The following is a 14,087-nucleotide window of genomic DNA, read 5'->3' as shown; positions in this document are numbered from 1 at the left end:
CAGTGATGTGACTGTGATGTACTCTGAACAAGCATGCAAAAACATCATAGGCCTACTTCAGTTCTCAAAAATATAAATATATAACTTACCGGTATATTGTTACAAAATGAATAGCTTTGTCAAATGACTGTCATTTTAACTTATATGGTGGAGAAGGTGACAAACGATCTGTAAGCAACGTATTTACGGTTGTATTTTGTAATACAAAATAATATTAACCTTTGTCATTAGACACACTAGTCACCTTAGTTTGTTAGTTCCGCCTGACAATGCACATGTTTGGACAGATGCAAATGTTGGGGGTGTGCATATAAATGATCCCCAACGTTTGCGTCACGGTTGGGTTTATGTTGAGAAGCACTTCTTTTTCTGTGGTGTTTTTGATTTACGAGATTTACAGAAGAAGTAGTAGGCAATGGTGTTCGAGACTCACAGTGTGAGATGTCCATGTACTGAACTCTTATTATTTCACTATGGCAAGGTTAATTAAATTTTTCATTCTAGGGCACCTTTAAAAAAATAATAATAATGATAATTTTCAATGAGCTTTTAAAACAAAACACACAGAGACTGACATAGTTAATGGTGCACGCAGTCCTAAAATAAATGTCTTATAACAGAAAACGTTTGAAATGAATGTTACCAAGTTTAAACTGGGCCTTTGAGATTCCACATCAAAGCTTGTTGCTCTGCCAAGCTGAGGTGAAGGGAATATGTGTACAAGAACACAAAATCTAAGTATTGAGATGAGTAAGTTACAATGGAAAGAAAAGTGGAAACTCAAATTCATTGTGAGAACTGAGTTGGAAGGATCGCGGTTTGCGTTTTCACTTTTCTTTTCTTTCTCTTTTTACCTGTCAAACATAAAAGGTGAGCTCACACCTCAGCTTCAGTGTGAATTCACATCCTCCAGGAGCTGTCAAAGAGGTTTTGTATGTATATTGTGTGTGTGTGTGTGTCTGTCTGCTCCTCCTCTAAACCCCAGTCTGAGCTCCAGGCTTGTCAGACTGTCTGTTGGTCCTCACAGAGATGCCCATCACCGTCACAGACACTCCACACTTTTACCAATATACGAGCCACAAGCTCAATCTACATTCATACTATGGCCTTCTTGCATTTTCCTTTTGTGTTTATATTCACCTCTGTATCTCAGCGCTACCTTCTGTGTCTTTTAAGCTCTCACAAAAGACAAGTAACACTTCTTGAAGTGACTAAGCTTAGCGCCGAGGGTAACGAGTGAGGTCATTTGATTCTCTGTCAGTCTTTCAATGTCTAAAACATTACTACAGCTTGAAATGTTTATGTATCTGCTTGTTTTGAAGTGTTGACTCCAATCTGGGCATCTCAGCCTTTGTCCATCAACAATAATGCACTGTTTGATACACCAAAAATGGCAAGAAAAAGCTGTGGCTGGTTGTTTTACAAGTTCTTCCTGATTTATTGGGTAGTTCTTGGAAAGGATACGTTGCAAAGTGGGCCAGATGTTGTGCCAATAATTACAAAAAAGGCTTTGTGAGACTTTTCGTCTGGGTGTCTCTGATTTGTGCTTGGTTATAACTCAAATGTGTGCCGTCATCATGAGAAAAGTTTAAACTGGCGTATTAAACTTTGCAGGTAATGTGAAGACATACATTGACCTCCGGCTCCAAGTACAAGTTGCGAACATATCATTTTTGCTTCGCTTTTTAAAAAAGTTTTGCAATCAGTCCACATAATTACAGAGGCACTGTAACGTGAACAATTTATGTGTCAGATGTCTCATAAGTCCCGCTATTTAAACGAGCCAGTGGGGGCTGGCAGTGAAGTGTTGATTACCCTCTGTGCATTTTAAAGACTTTTTTTTTTGGTCTCGTAGAGTTGTTGGATCTCACAGGGTGATAGGTACATTGCAGCAGTCAGACAAATGGTCCCGGGAGCAAATATCAAAGACATTCTGCCAAGTCAACGTTTTCCAGTCCACAGTGTTCTCTCTGAATACTTTCCATAATGTATGACTCTGTTGTTTAGTGAAGACGCACATCATTTTTTGGCTGCGGTAGGAAGGAAAAAGCTACGGTGCAAATTTGCAACAGCACTTTCAGAAGATTTATCTTCGACTTGCAGCATCTACGTCCCACAAGCACTCATTCGTTTTGTACGTTTGTTCATTCATTTGTTTGTTAGTTTGTTCACTAGTTGGTGCAGCAGCTCTTTGAAAGCTTATATTCTGGAGTTGCATAAACAACCTTCATCCATTGCTTTGCTCGATTATTTGTTTGTCCGTTCGTTTATTCATTCATTTGTGCTTTTAAAACATTTATTCTGGGGTTGCTTAAAAATCTTTATCCTCTTCTTTGCTTCCACAATTGTGGATTTGTTCATCCATCCTCATTAATTTGTTTGTTCGCTCGTTTATTGATCCGTTCATTCATTGTTTCTTTCTTTGTTCAGTTGTTTTCACATTACCTCATTTGTTCATCCATCCATTTATTCATTGGATAATTAGTTTGTTTGTGCAACAGGACTTTAAGAAAATTTACCCTGGAGTTACATAAATCCTAATTCACTGCTTTGCTTCTAAAATCGCTTATTTGTTTGTCTCATCATATATGAATTAATTAATTTGTTTGTCCGTTTGTTGGTGCTCATTTTTATATTTGTTCATTCATTAATTTGTTCATTTGCTCATTAATTAGTTGATTCATTAATACATTTGATTCATTAGTTTGTTGATTCATTTTTTGAGAACAGTTTAAGAACATTTATCCTGGAATTACATAAATCATAATCCATTGCTCTGCTCCTAAAATTGCTGATTTGTTTGTCATGTCGTTCATAAATTAATTTATTTGTTTGTTTGTTAGTGCAATAGCACTTTTAAAACATTTATTCTGGGATTAAAAAACATGTATTCTGGGATTACTTAAAAAATCTTTATCCACTTCTTGGCTCCCACGATTGCTCCCACAATATTTGTTCATTCATTCATTCATTCAGTCATTCATTCATTCATTCATTTGCTCATTTGTTGCTTCATTCATTCATCCATTTGTTGATTCATTTGTCAATTTGTTGATTCATTATTCGTTTCTTTATTCAGTTGTTTTCACAATCCCTCATACATTTGCTCATTTGCTCATTCATTTGTTTGTGCAATATTACTTTAAGAACATCTTATCCTGGAGTTACATAAATCATAATCCACTGCTTTGCTTCTAAAATTGCTGATTTGTTTGTCTTGTCGTTCCTTTGTTTGTTTGTTGGTGCAATAGCACTTTAAAAAAAAAAAAAAAAACCTGCTTTTCTCCCACAAATCTTTAATTTGTTCATTCATTCATCTGGTTAGTTGTTTGCTCATTCAGTTTTATGTGCAACAGCACTCAGAATCGCTCATTCTCTGTTAATTTAATTGTTCATTGGTTTATTTATTTATTTTTTACCCACCACTCATCTGTTTGCAGATAGACACCATCGTAACACTGGGTGGTCTGGGAGGCCGCTTTGACCAGATCATGGCCACAGTCGAGACCTTGTTTCATGCCCAAAAGATGACAGATTTGCCTGTGGTGGTTGTACAAGATTGTTCTCTCGCCTTCCTTCTCCAAGAGGTAAACACTTCTCTCTCTCATTAACATGTGCTAATCAGTGTTTGCACTTGTGTCCTTTTGACTTTCTGATTGCGGCTCTTAATGATCAATCGTGATATTAAGCAATTAACAACTATAGAGACAGGTTGCTGTCTTTTCGCTGTCTTGTCCTGTTTGTGCAATTTTTAAAGGTCACAGCTCTGAATTACTGCTAAAAATACAAAAGATATTGCCACCGTATGCATTGTGAACATTTTGATATGACAGTACTGTTCTTAAACACAGCATATAAAAAAAGCATGTGAGAGATGCTTCTGTGTATTTTATGTTTTAGAAATAGTAATAAAAAGACCAGCTCATATTTGCACAGTAACACTGCATGCAAAGCCCTTGTTTTTAAAGTTTGTAAGACATTGTAATCTTGTTTGACTAATAGAAAACCTTACAGAATTACTCTGCGTTACTTTACATTCTGTACGAGAACATTTAATCAAGCTCTGAGGCTCATAGAGAATTTAAGACATTGAGATGATTCTGGGAATCTTAATCTATCTGATGTCGTAATGGGCCAGAAATTTAAATGAATGCTTCTCAGTCTATATAAAAATGTCCTTGACTGTTTCAGTCCCCCATAAAGCAGACTTATAAAACATGAATTCAGTTCTGTGCAGCACTCATTTGCTGCTATTTTTGGCTTTCCAGAGACAGATCAGAATTAGTTTTTGAATAGTCAAACTTTGAAGTTCGCACAACTCCCTTTAAGATTAAAATAAAACATCTGCATTTATATATAGCATTTAACTTGCCAAATGTAGTAGGTGGTAATTATGCCTTACAGAATAATTCTCAGAACATCCAGCCAGTTTTCGAAAGTATCAGTAATTTTGAAGGCTTCATTATTCTTCTTACTTTTAAGTAAGTCTGTGCATATATTGACAACACACCACTTTAGAAATGTGATAATTGAGATTATCACAATATTGAACTAGACTGTTGTTTGTAAGTGAGAGCTGAGAACCACATTCCAAATGGTAGGTTGTCTGTGCCTTTGCAGGTGAGAAAGTTGGAGGATTTATATCTGTGTCTTTGAAGTCTTTCTTGATATTCTTGCTTGATATTACACTAATAATCAATGCAGAAAATACCAGCTGATCAAGACTGGTTTAAGATGGTGAGTTATAGTTTGGAATTGGATTTTTGAGGAATATACTGGTCACACTATTCCATTCAGGTACAATGATTGTGGTACAGGAGCTTTCAAGATTTAAAAAGGCCACATACTATAGACCCCACTTGCACCGCGGTTCAACATGTCCATCTTGATGAGTATCCAAGCAGACTTAGCCTTTCAGCCTTGTAAATATGCAGTTATTTTACATTTGATTACTTAGGTAGAGAAATTATTCAATTTCTCTACCTAAAAACTAATGTTAGAACTACCTGAAAAACCTGAAAAGCATTGTTTATTTTATTAGTATCTTTGCTCAATAGTATTTATTTGTGCTGCTGCTTGTATTTAAATTATTAGTTTTTATTTTCTTTATTTTTATATAGCGAACTGTACTGAAACCAAGAACCTAAAACCGTGATACAAACCGAACCGTGAGCAATCTGTACCGTTACTCAACGTAGCGTAACGTATGGCAGGGGGTGCCACAAAATTGTGAAAATGTTCAAAGGGTGCCATGACTGAAAAAAGGTTGGGAAACAATGCTATAGACTAGCATACTATATTCCAAATATTATGAAGTCATATAACTTTGTGTGAGGACGACAGAGGTATAAAGGGGTAGTTCACCCAAATTTGAAAATTGTGCCATCATCACCCTCATGTCATTTCAAAATTGTATAACTTTCTTTCTGCTGTGGAACAAAAAAGGATGTTTTTAAGAATGTAACCAAACAGACTTATGTGTTCCATTGCATGTATACTGTATATGAAGATATTTAGAGAAAAGTCTCAGCATTTTTGTTTTTTAATACTTAAGTAATTGATTCATACTAAATATATAGCTTACTAAACATCCATTAAAAAATAACTGTATTGTATTATTATTGTAAATAAAAAGTAGTATTGTAAATTTGTATTGTTGTAGTATTGTTCAAATTAAAAATAAAATTCCTAATTTTTCTCCTGTATTCTGTGACCATTTCCTGCTCTTTTTCTCACACTCGCAGGGCAAAGAGCACCGGCTGAACGTGAACACCGGCTTGGAGGGGAAATGGTGTAGTCTGGTTCCTGTGGGCTGTCCTTGTCTTACCACCACTTCTGGGCTTAAATGGAACTTGGGTGAGTTGCACGCCTGTAGGCCACAGGTCTTCCACTCACTCACTCACTCACCCACCAAAACACAGACATCCCCGAGGACCGTGTCCCTGCCTGTCCCATCCTCTGTGCTCCATTTACATGGCCCTGTCCTAGATAGGAGACATTTATTACCCCTGACAGCTCAAATCTCCAGCAAACTCCCACTGATGTTACAGTTGATGCAGTTTGTCATGTCTAGATTTAGAAAGAGCTCACATTTTTACATCATTTGTATTTTAGCCTCTCAGGCATTTGCTTTTGAATTGTTTCATTTTGTTTCATAAATACGCTATTTCCTCCTGGGATGGCCCATTGAAAGGAAAGCGCTCACATATTAAACAAAAGGAAGTTTTGGGGACATTGGTTTTGTACTGTGTACTACTGTGCAATCAATTTAAGACATTTTTACATCCCCTTTTGAATTATATAAAGGAACATGGAGGAGGTTATGCTTTTCTTATATTAAAGGTGCACTGTGTAAATTTTAGGAGCATCTAGCAGTGAGGTTGTGAATGTAACCGTCCAGCGCTCACCCCTCCCTGAACACATTGAGAAGCTATAGTTCCCGACACAGGACAAAGATGTCGTCTGAGACAGCAGAGAGTAGCTAGCGCGTTGTAGAGCAGTTTGCCGTTTAGGACTACTGTAGAAACATGATGGCACAAAGACCCGATAGAAATGTAGATGGAAGTGTATGTAGATAGAAATGGCTCATTCTAAGGTAATACAAACATAATAGTTCATGTAATGTCTTTATTCACCACTGGAAATACAGGTGTACGTTATACTGATAATGAGTTCAAACAGGTTCCATTAATACAGGTGACAAGTGGAGGACAGAGGAGCCTCACAAAACAAGTTGTTACAGGTCTGTGAGAGCCAGAAATCTAGTAGGTGACCAAATACTTATTTTCCACCATAATTTGAAAATAAATAATAAAAAATCAGACAATGTAGGCTTATAGTTGAAGTGTACCTATGATGAAAATGACAGGCCTCTCTAATCTTTTGAGGTGGGAGAACTTGCACAATTAGAACTTGCACAACTAAATATTTTTTGCCACACTGTATGTCTATTTTATTGCATTTCTATCAATAAATCCTTACATATTACATCCTTACATAAATATTACAAACGGCACTTTTAAATGTAAAGTTTGTAATTTGTGCACCGTGACCAAGATCACCAAAGTCTTGCAGAAAATTGTATGTTGTGAAACTACAACTTTACTTTCGGTTGTTTGTGGGCTTATTGAAGAGATATGCAGCTGCTCGTCTGTGCTTCAGTAGTGCTGTCATATCTGGCTATAACATGTCATATAGCCCATAACACTCTCACATATCTTTACATATGTGGTTTCAACAAATAGGTGCATTTAGACATTAGTTTTGACTGTAATGCGGCCCAGACCACCTCCTGAAATGCCTTTTAGTATTTTGGGTATTTGTTCTAAATGCTCCTGTTGTCTTCTGTACCCAAACTTGAGTTTTGTTTGATGTTTGATACATTCAGCATTGAGCAGGTAAAATTAAAGGTTCTGTTCATATAACTGACTGACAATATTGTATAAAATAGGATGCAGTGAATCGTCAATGCATTGTGATGCATCGTGATATCGAATTGAACCGAATCGATGGCATGATAATCGTAATGAACCGAACCGAATAGTGAGACCAGTGTTGGTTCATACCCTTACTATGTAAGCATAAGAAACAACATTTATGGGACAGTTCATGTCAGATTTTGTTGCAGATGTGGAATATGTGATTTAAATGTGAGTTCCCCTATTCTAATAGATAAGACTTGGTCTTGGATGCCCAAAATAGTTACTGGCTGCTAAGTGTACAGACTTTGTGTACACTTCACAGTTAGAGAATACCCATATGCACTGTGAGAGTCGTGCAGAATGAATTCCAGCGTCTTGCCAGATGGCACCCGCAGCTGAATCATCTATCCATCCATTTTCCAAACCTCTGGTCCAATGGGAGTGCAGAGTAATATCATACAGGTATATTAAGGATCATTAATTCCTAAGGTTTATACATACTAGGTTCCATGAGAGTCTTCAAGATAAATCTTTTCATTATTACTGGAGCTGCAAGTTTGCTGAGTTTCAAATGATTTTTAAACGGCAAGGACAAACTTATGTAAGAGCGCCGCCCTTCCGGTATACTTAGTGTCTGAATTCACTCACTCATTTTTATTCACTCCTTCAAGTGGACTATATTAGTGGAGTCATTAGGGAGTAATGAATGAGGGTATAGGGGGCAATTTCAAACACAGCTAATTACTAGAAAATTACTGCCAGGTGAGTTTAATCAAGATTGGAGCTAAACTCTGCAGAAAAGTTGAGAGCCCCTGGTTTAGACAAACAGATGGTTTGAAGAAACTACCCACTTCACTTTTATGGATCAACTTTACCTTTTTCTTTGAACCTGAATCAAACTTTGGTCATCTAAGAGCATCTTTTTAGTCTCTGTAGTGGTTATGACGGGTTGAAGCTCTGAGTGGGTGAAAGTGGGCCGCCTCCTACGTGCATTAAATGTTAAAGGTGTGCCAAATGATTGCTCTGACTGAAGACATTAGAAGGAATAGTAATGTAGCCCAACTGTTTGCCTTTGATCTGCTAATGCGAGCTGTCAGCGAGAATAATCTCCAGCAAGTTTTCTGTGGAGGCTGGGGCTTGTCGTGAAAAAGCAAGCGCCCCTCCTCCTGTTAAATCCTGCAGAGGGCACAGGGGATGTTGTTACAGTGGGACTGAAGTGACAGATACATGACTGAGAAGTTTAGCTTTATTGTGTCAGCGGCCTGATGTTTCTGCCAATGATGTATTTTCCGCTCAATTGTGATGGACTTTAACCTTGATTTTAAAAAAAGCCACGTTAAATATGCTCAGTGATATGGGGGTATTTAAGAAGTTGGAAAGTTATGCTTAAAAAGCAGGTCTTAAACTGGTATGTAGAAATAATGGGCCTCTATGATAAGTTAAATGCATTCAGGCAATATAACCAACATGGATCACTGGAAAGTGTGCCTCTATCTATACTTTTGTACCTATACAATTCACTGCAGTTTCACCACTAGTGGCAGTAAAATACCAACAATTGTTTGTATTTTTCACACAAATTATAGGGGCAGATTTTCTATAAATATAGTTATGCAATAAAGTAGTATCAGTCTTTCTGACCTCAAAACACTTCTACCATAAAGAATAATATGTGAACTTATACATTTTGATTTTGGCATTACATACAATTACACCCTGATTGGTAGCTCACGACATACAGCAGATAAAAAACCTGAAAAATATGATACTTTATTTATATAACACAATTTAAAACAATTACAATGTCACACAACACAAAAACATCTCACAACCAGCACATAGTAAAGTGGTCACTGATTAAAAAGCTATTGAAAACAGATGTGTTCTTGAGTTGTACTTTAAGTAAATATGATCAAAGATGGTTGTAAAAAAAAATCTGCATAGTTTATCCGTTTTTAGCTTTTATCAAAAAAAAATCACAAAAATCTAACCTTTCATTGAAGTAAAATAATTGAAAGTGGGGGGTAAATCACATTATGAAATAAAATGTTTTTCTCCAGAACACATTGGCATAATTATTGACACCCTTTTATTAAATACTTTTTGCAACCTCCTTTTTCCAGGATAACAGCTCTAAGTCTTCTCCTATATTGCTTGATGAGTTTGGAGAACACCTGACAAGAGGCATTACATTTTTAATGTCTCTTGTCAGGTTAATGCAGTAGTCTAAGCATGCGACTACTAGCTAACGGTAAAATTAATTTTAACTCCTGCGGAGTTTGAGAGACTAATCAACGCATTTATATTTTCTCGTTTAGACTATTGTAATTCTATATATATATATATATATATATATATATATATATATATATATATATATGTGTGTGTGTGTGTGTATGTGTGTGTGTGTGTGTGTGTGTATTAGTGAGTCCTATATTAACCGCTTGCAAATAGTCCAAAATGCAGCTGCGAGATTTCTCAAGGGCACACGCAAATATGAGCACATTACCCCCGTCTTACTTTCTCTGCATTGGTTGCCAGTGTGTTTTAAAATAGAGTTTAAAATACAGTTTTCCTTTTTTGTTTTTAAGGCTTTAAATGGGCTGGCACATTCATTTTGTGCTCAGTGACACATTGGTGTGTTAATTTTGAAGTTTGTTTAGGATCATTGTCCTGATGGAAGATCCAAAGGTAGCCCATTATAAGACTTCTAGCAGAGGCCATCAGGTTTAGATTTTTTATCTGTTGGTATTTGATAGATTTCATGCCGCCATGTGTCGAAACACGATGTCCAGGACCTCCAGCAGAAAATAGGCCCACGATATTAAAGATCCAGCTGTATTTTTAATCGAGGACATGGGGTACTTTTTTATCCCTGTTTGCACCAAACCCAAGAACACTTTGTTCGTTTATATGCACGTTCTTAAGCCGATTGTGCCTATAGAGGGTCACCGGACTGAAGCTCAGCGCCGTGTCTCAGGGATCTCACACCAGGCAGACGTGAACATTATATACACGCGAGCTCAATTTTGAATCGACTTCTGACAGAAGAGCTGCACGATGAGTGTATCTTGTAGCACAGGGTGAAATCAGTATGTACATTCACGATTTGAGGGAAATATACAATAAATCGCCGCTGACAGGCGTCGAATGCCGCCGTCGGTGTATATGGGTTCCAAATTTAAAGGAGCTGCGCATCCGTTGCGAAGCTCCATGCCCTTAAAGGGGCGATCGCTCAGCGCCGCGAGTCCCGCGACATGTCTTTATAACACAAATTTTGAGGACCCCTATATTGCCAAAATGGTATGATCCTCGTTTAATAACACACGCAAAGATTTGACCATGAGATCAGTGGTCGAATCCGGTCCTGCATATCGATGCATCGAATCCTCGACTATTAGGGGTCACCCCTAGAATATAGATAACATACAAAATGTTGAAAATGAGACTTTTTGAAATGTCATGCCAAATATTGTCTTCTTTTGGATTTCATGAGAGCTACACATTCCAAAAAAGTTGGGACAGAAAGCAATAAGAGGCCGGAAAAGTTAAATGTACATATAAGGAACAGCTGGAGGACCAATTTGCAACTTATTAGGTCAATTGGCAACATGATTGGGTATACATGGGTGTGATTATAGTTTCACCTACAGTAATTCTGGATTGCCTCCACCAAACAGTAAATCAGAACACTGAGCGCCAATGAGCACGGGTGAACCATGTTTCTCCTTGCTGCGTATCTTTTAATGTCTGTGGTATCTGCCACTGCAATACATTTCTCCCTGAGACCAGAGTTCGGCGCTGCACCTTCCCGTCTTACTGCCAAAGATCTGGTGAGATCACTGCAGGTTAGGTATTGTTGGTTTATAATGTTATACAGGGTTTTTCCTGCATAGAGAATTACGAGACGGTCGACTCCATCTATCGACAAAACTCAGACAGGCAGACAACTGCTCAGATTCAGTCGTGATGATCAGAAATCAGCATGATCCTTCAGCAATCATATATTATGTCTTATATTATATTATGATTTGCTGGTACAAAGTCATCTAAAGCCATTCCATAGCTGAATGTGCAGGACGCCATATTTTTTTTCCCCAGGATGGTAGGGGAAAGTACCGCCTTTTTCGTCTATGATTGGCTGGAAGGGCTCTCCTCTGATGGTTATATATCTCACGGTCATGGCAAGCTGTCAGCTAGTCTGTCTTTACAACAGAAGTAAACAAAGTCAAGCGTGAATGGTCACTGATCACTGCTGATCAGCAGCACCAGCTGGTACCACTTGTTTGTAACTTTATATTTGCTTTTACTTATTTTATTTTTTGGGGGGCTAATAATTTGGACGTAATTTAATTTCATTAAATAGTTTCTGTTGAGCAGGCAGGATAGTTAGGACCAACGCATCTCTCGTCACCTCAGGGAGCCTTAATGAACTCTGTTGACTGTTCTGTTCCAAATATGCTAATGTACTCAAGCTGTTCAGTACTTAAGAGCCACGGCGAGTTTACGAAACGTAGGCTGGTCAGATTTGTAGTCTCAAATTCACATGTTCGTCACAAAATTACCCCAAACAGCTAAGACTATAATCTAAACACGATCTAAACAGGCTATGAAATTGTGAACTTAAATATAAATCTGAAGACACGCACATATAGCGCTTTTCTTAGTAGGCATGTTGGATTGATTTTGTTTACTTCTGTTGTAAAAATGATCAAAACAGACAAACCAGACTAGCTGACAGCCTGGCATTACCGTGAGATATATAACCAATTGGAGGAGAGCCATTCTAGCCAATCATGGACGAAAAAGGCGGTACTTTCCCCTACCAGAGGGGACCGTCCCCTACTCTCTTTTTTGACCATACATGTGTTTGCATCCATGTGTATCACATACAGAAATGCTACTGTAATGGAAATCACAACATGGGCTCAGGAATACTTCCAGAAAACATTGTCGGTGAACATAATCTACCATGCCATTCGCCGTTGTCGGCTAAAATTATATAGGTCAAAAAAGAAGCCATATCTAAACATGATCCTGAAGCACAGGCGTTTTATCTGGGCAAAGGCTCATTTAAAATGGAAGTGGAAAACTGTTCTGTGATGCCATGTCATCCGGACTAAAGACGACAAGGACAACCCAAGTTGTTATCAGCACTCAGTTTAGAAACCTGCATCTCTGATGGTATGGGGTTGCATGAGTGTGTGTGGCATGGGCAGCTTACACATCTGGAAAGGCACCATCAATGCTGAAAGGTATATCCAAGTTCTAGAACAACATATGCTAACATCCAGACATTGCCTCTTTCAGGGAAGACCTTGCATTTTCCAACATGACAATGCCAGACCACATACTTCATCAATTACAACATCATGGCTGCGTAGATGAAGGATCCGGGTACTGAAATGGCCAGCCTGCAGTCCAGATCTTGCACCCATAGAAAACATTTGCCGCATCATAAAGAGGAAGATGCGACAAAGAAGACCTAAGACAGTTGAGCAACTAGAAGCCTGTATTAGACATGAATGGGACAACATTCCTATTCCTAAACTTGAGCAACTTGTCTCCTCAGTCCCTAGATGTTTGCAGACTGTTATAAAAAAAAGAAGGGGTGCCAACTTTTTTGGAATCGGGTTGTAAATCTCATGCAATGTCTCATATACTCTCACCTCATGCACATACTCATCAAATATATGTTATTATCAATGAGAGGTATTCAGACAAGTTGGTTTTAAAACACAAGACTGAAAATTATTTAGCTTGCATATTTGTTGCATCTCTTGGTGCTGTGTTTATCAGTCGCGTTTTGTCTCATTACACTCAGCTCTTGCCCAGACTCCCTTGAGCATTGAGTGTGATAACGAGAGAAACATATTCTGAGAGATAAACTAGCAGTAATCACTTTTATAATTTCCTGTATGATCTTGAATAAATCTACCTTTTTTGGTTTTAGAAATGTCTAATAAAAGGAGAAAAGTTTGTAGATTGGTCCTATTTGTAATATTATTTAAGAATAAATGTACAAGTGTATCACAGCACATATTTTCTTTTCATTTTAGCAAATTACTAGTTTTTGAAAATACAGTTTTATTGATTCATCCCAGATATCTTGTTTATAAGCTATAGGGATGAATTTTATTAAACGGCTTTATCAAAACACTGATAGCCAGTTAAAATTAGCTGCTTACTCATTTATTATAATAATGTTTGTGGCATTAAATTGGTGAATTAAAGATCTAAGCAAATCCTGATTGTTACACAAGCATGTTCAATCAGAGATTACTTTTTCTTTAGATTGAGCATGTGAAGACTGAATGCAATTTCAAAAATTATTTACTGGATATATACTGCTGCATAAACTGGAATAATATGACCTGTCAAGGCATGGACTCCATTAGACCCCTGAAGGTGTTCTGTAGTATCTGGCTCCATGGATCGGACTTGGATCCATGGAGTTTGTTCAGCACATCCCACAGATGCTCGTTTGGATTGAGATCTGGGGAATTTGGAGGACAGGTCAACACCTCAAGCTCGCTTTTGTGCTCCTCTATCCATTCCTGAAACATTTTTGCTTTGTGGCAGGGCACATTATCCTGCTGAAAGAGGCCACAGCCACCAGGGAATACCGTTTCCATTAAAGGGTGTACATGGTCTCCAACAATGCTT

General features: G+C 37.7%; 1 protein-coding gene across 2 annotated transcripts in view; it reads left to right on the top strand.

The window, feature by feature from the left end:
- Positions 1 to 14,087, top strand: part of tpk1 (thiamin pyrophosphokinase 1) — an 85,558-nt gene that overhangs the window by 44,914 nt on the left and 26,557 nt on the right. For both annotated transcript variants that reach the window (XM_067435331.1, XM_067435330.1), the window contains exons 6-7: positions 3,441 to 3,587; positions 5,745 to 5,856. In XM_067435331.1, coding sequence (XP_067291432.1) covers positions 3,441 to 3,587; positions 5,745 to 5,856 — 259 coding nt within the window. The remainder of the gene's footprint in view (positions 1 to 3,440; positions 3,588 to 5,744; positions 5,857 to 14,087) is intronic.

Source organism: Pseudorasbora parva, chromosome 24 (assembly GCF_024679245.1).
Source record: "Pseudorasbora parva isolate DD20220531a chromosome 24, ASM2467924v1, whole genome shotgun sequence".
Classification (NCBI taxonomy): domain Eukaryota; kingdom Metazoa; phylum Chordata; class Actinopteri; order Cypriniformes; family Gobionidae; genus Pseudorasbora; species Pseudorasbora parva.
The sequence above is the reverse complement of the archived record's forward strand: the minus strand, read 5'-3'. Positions and strand labels throughout refer to the sequence as shown.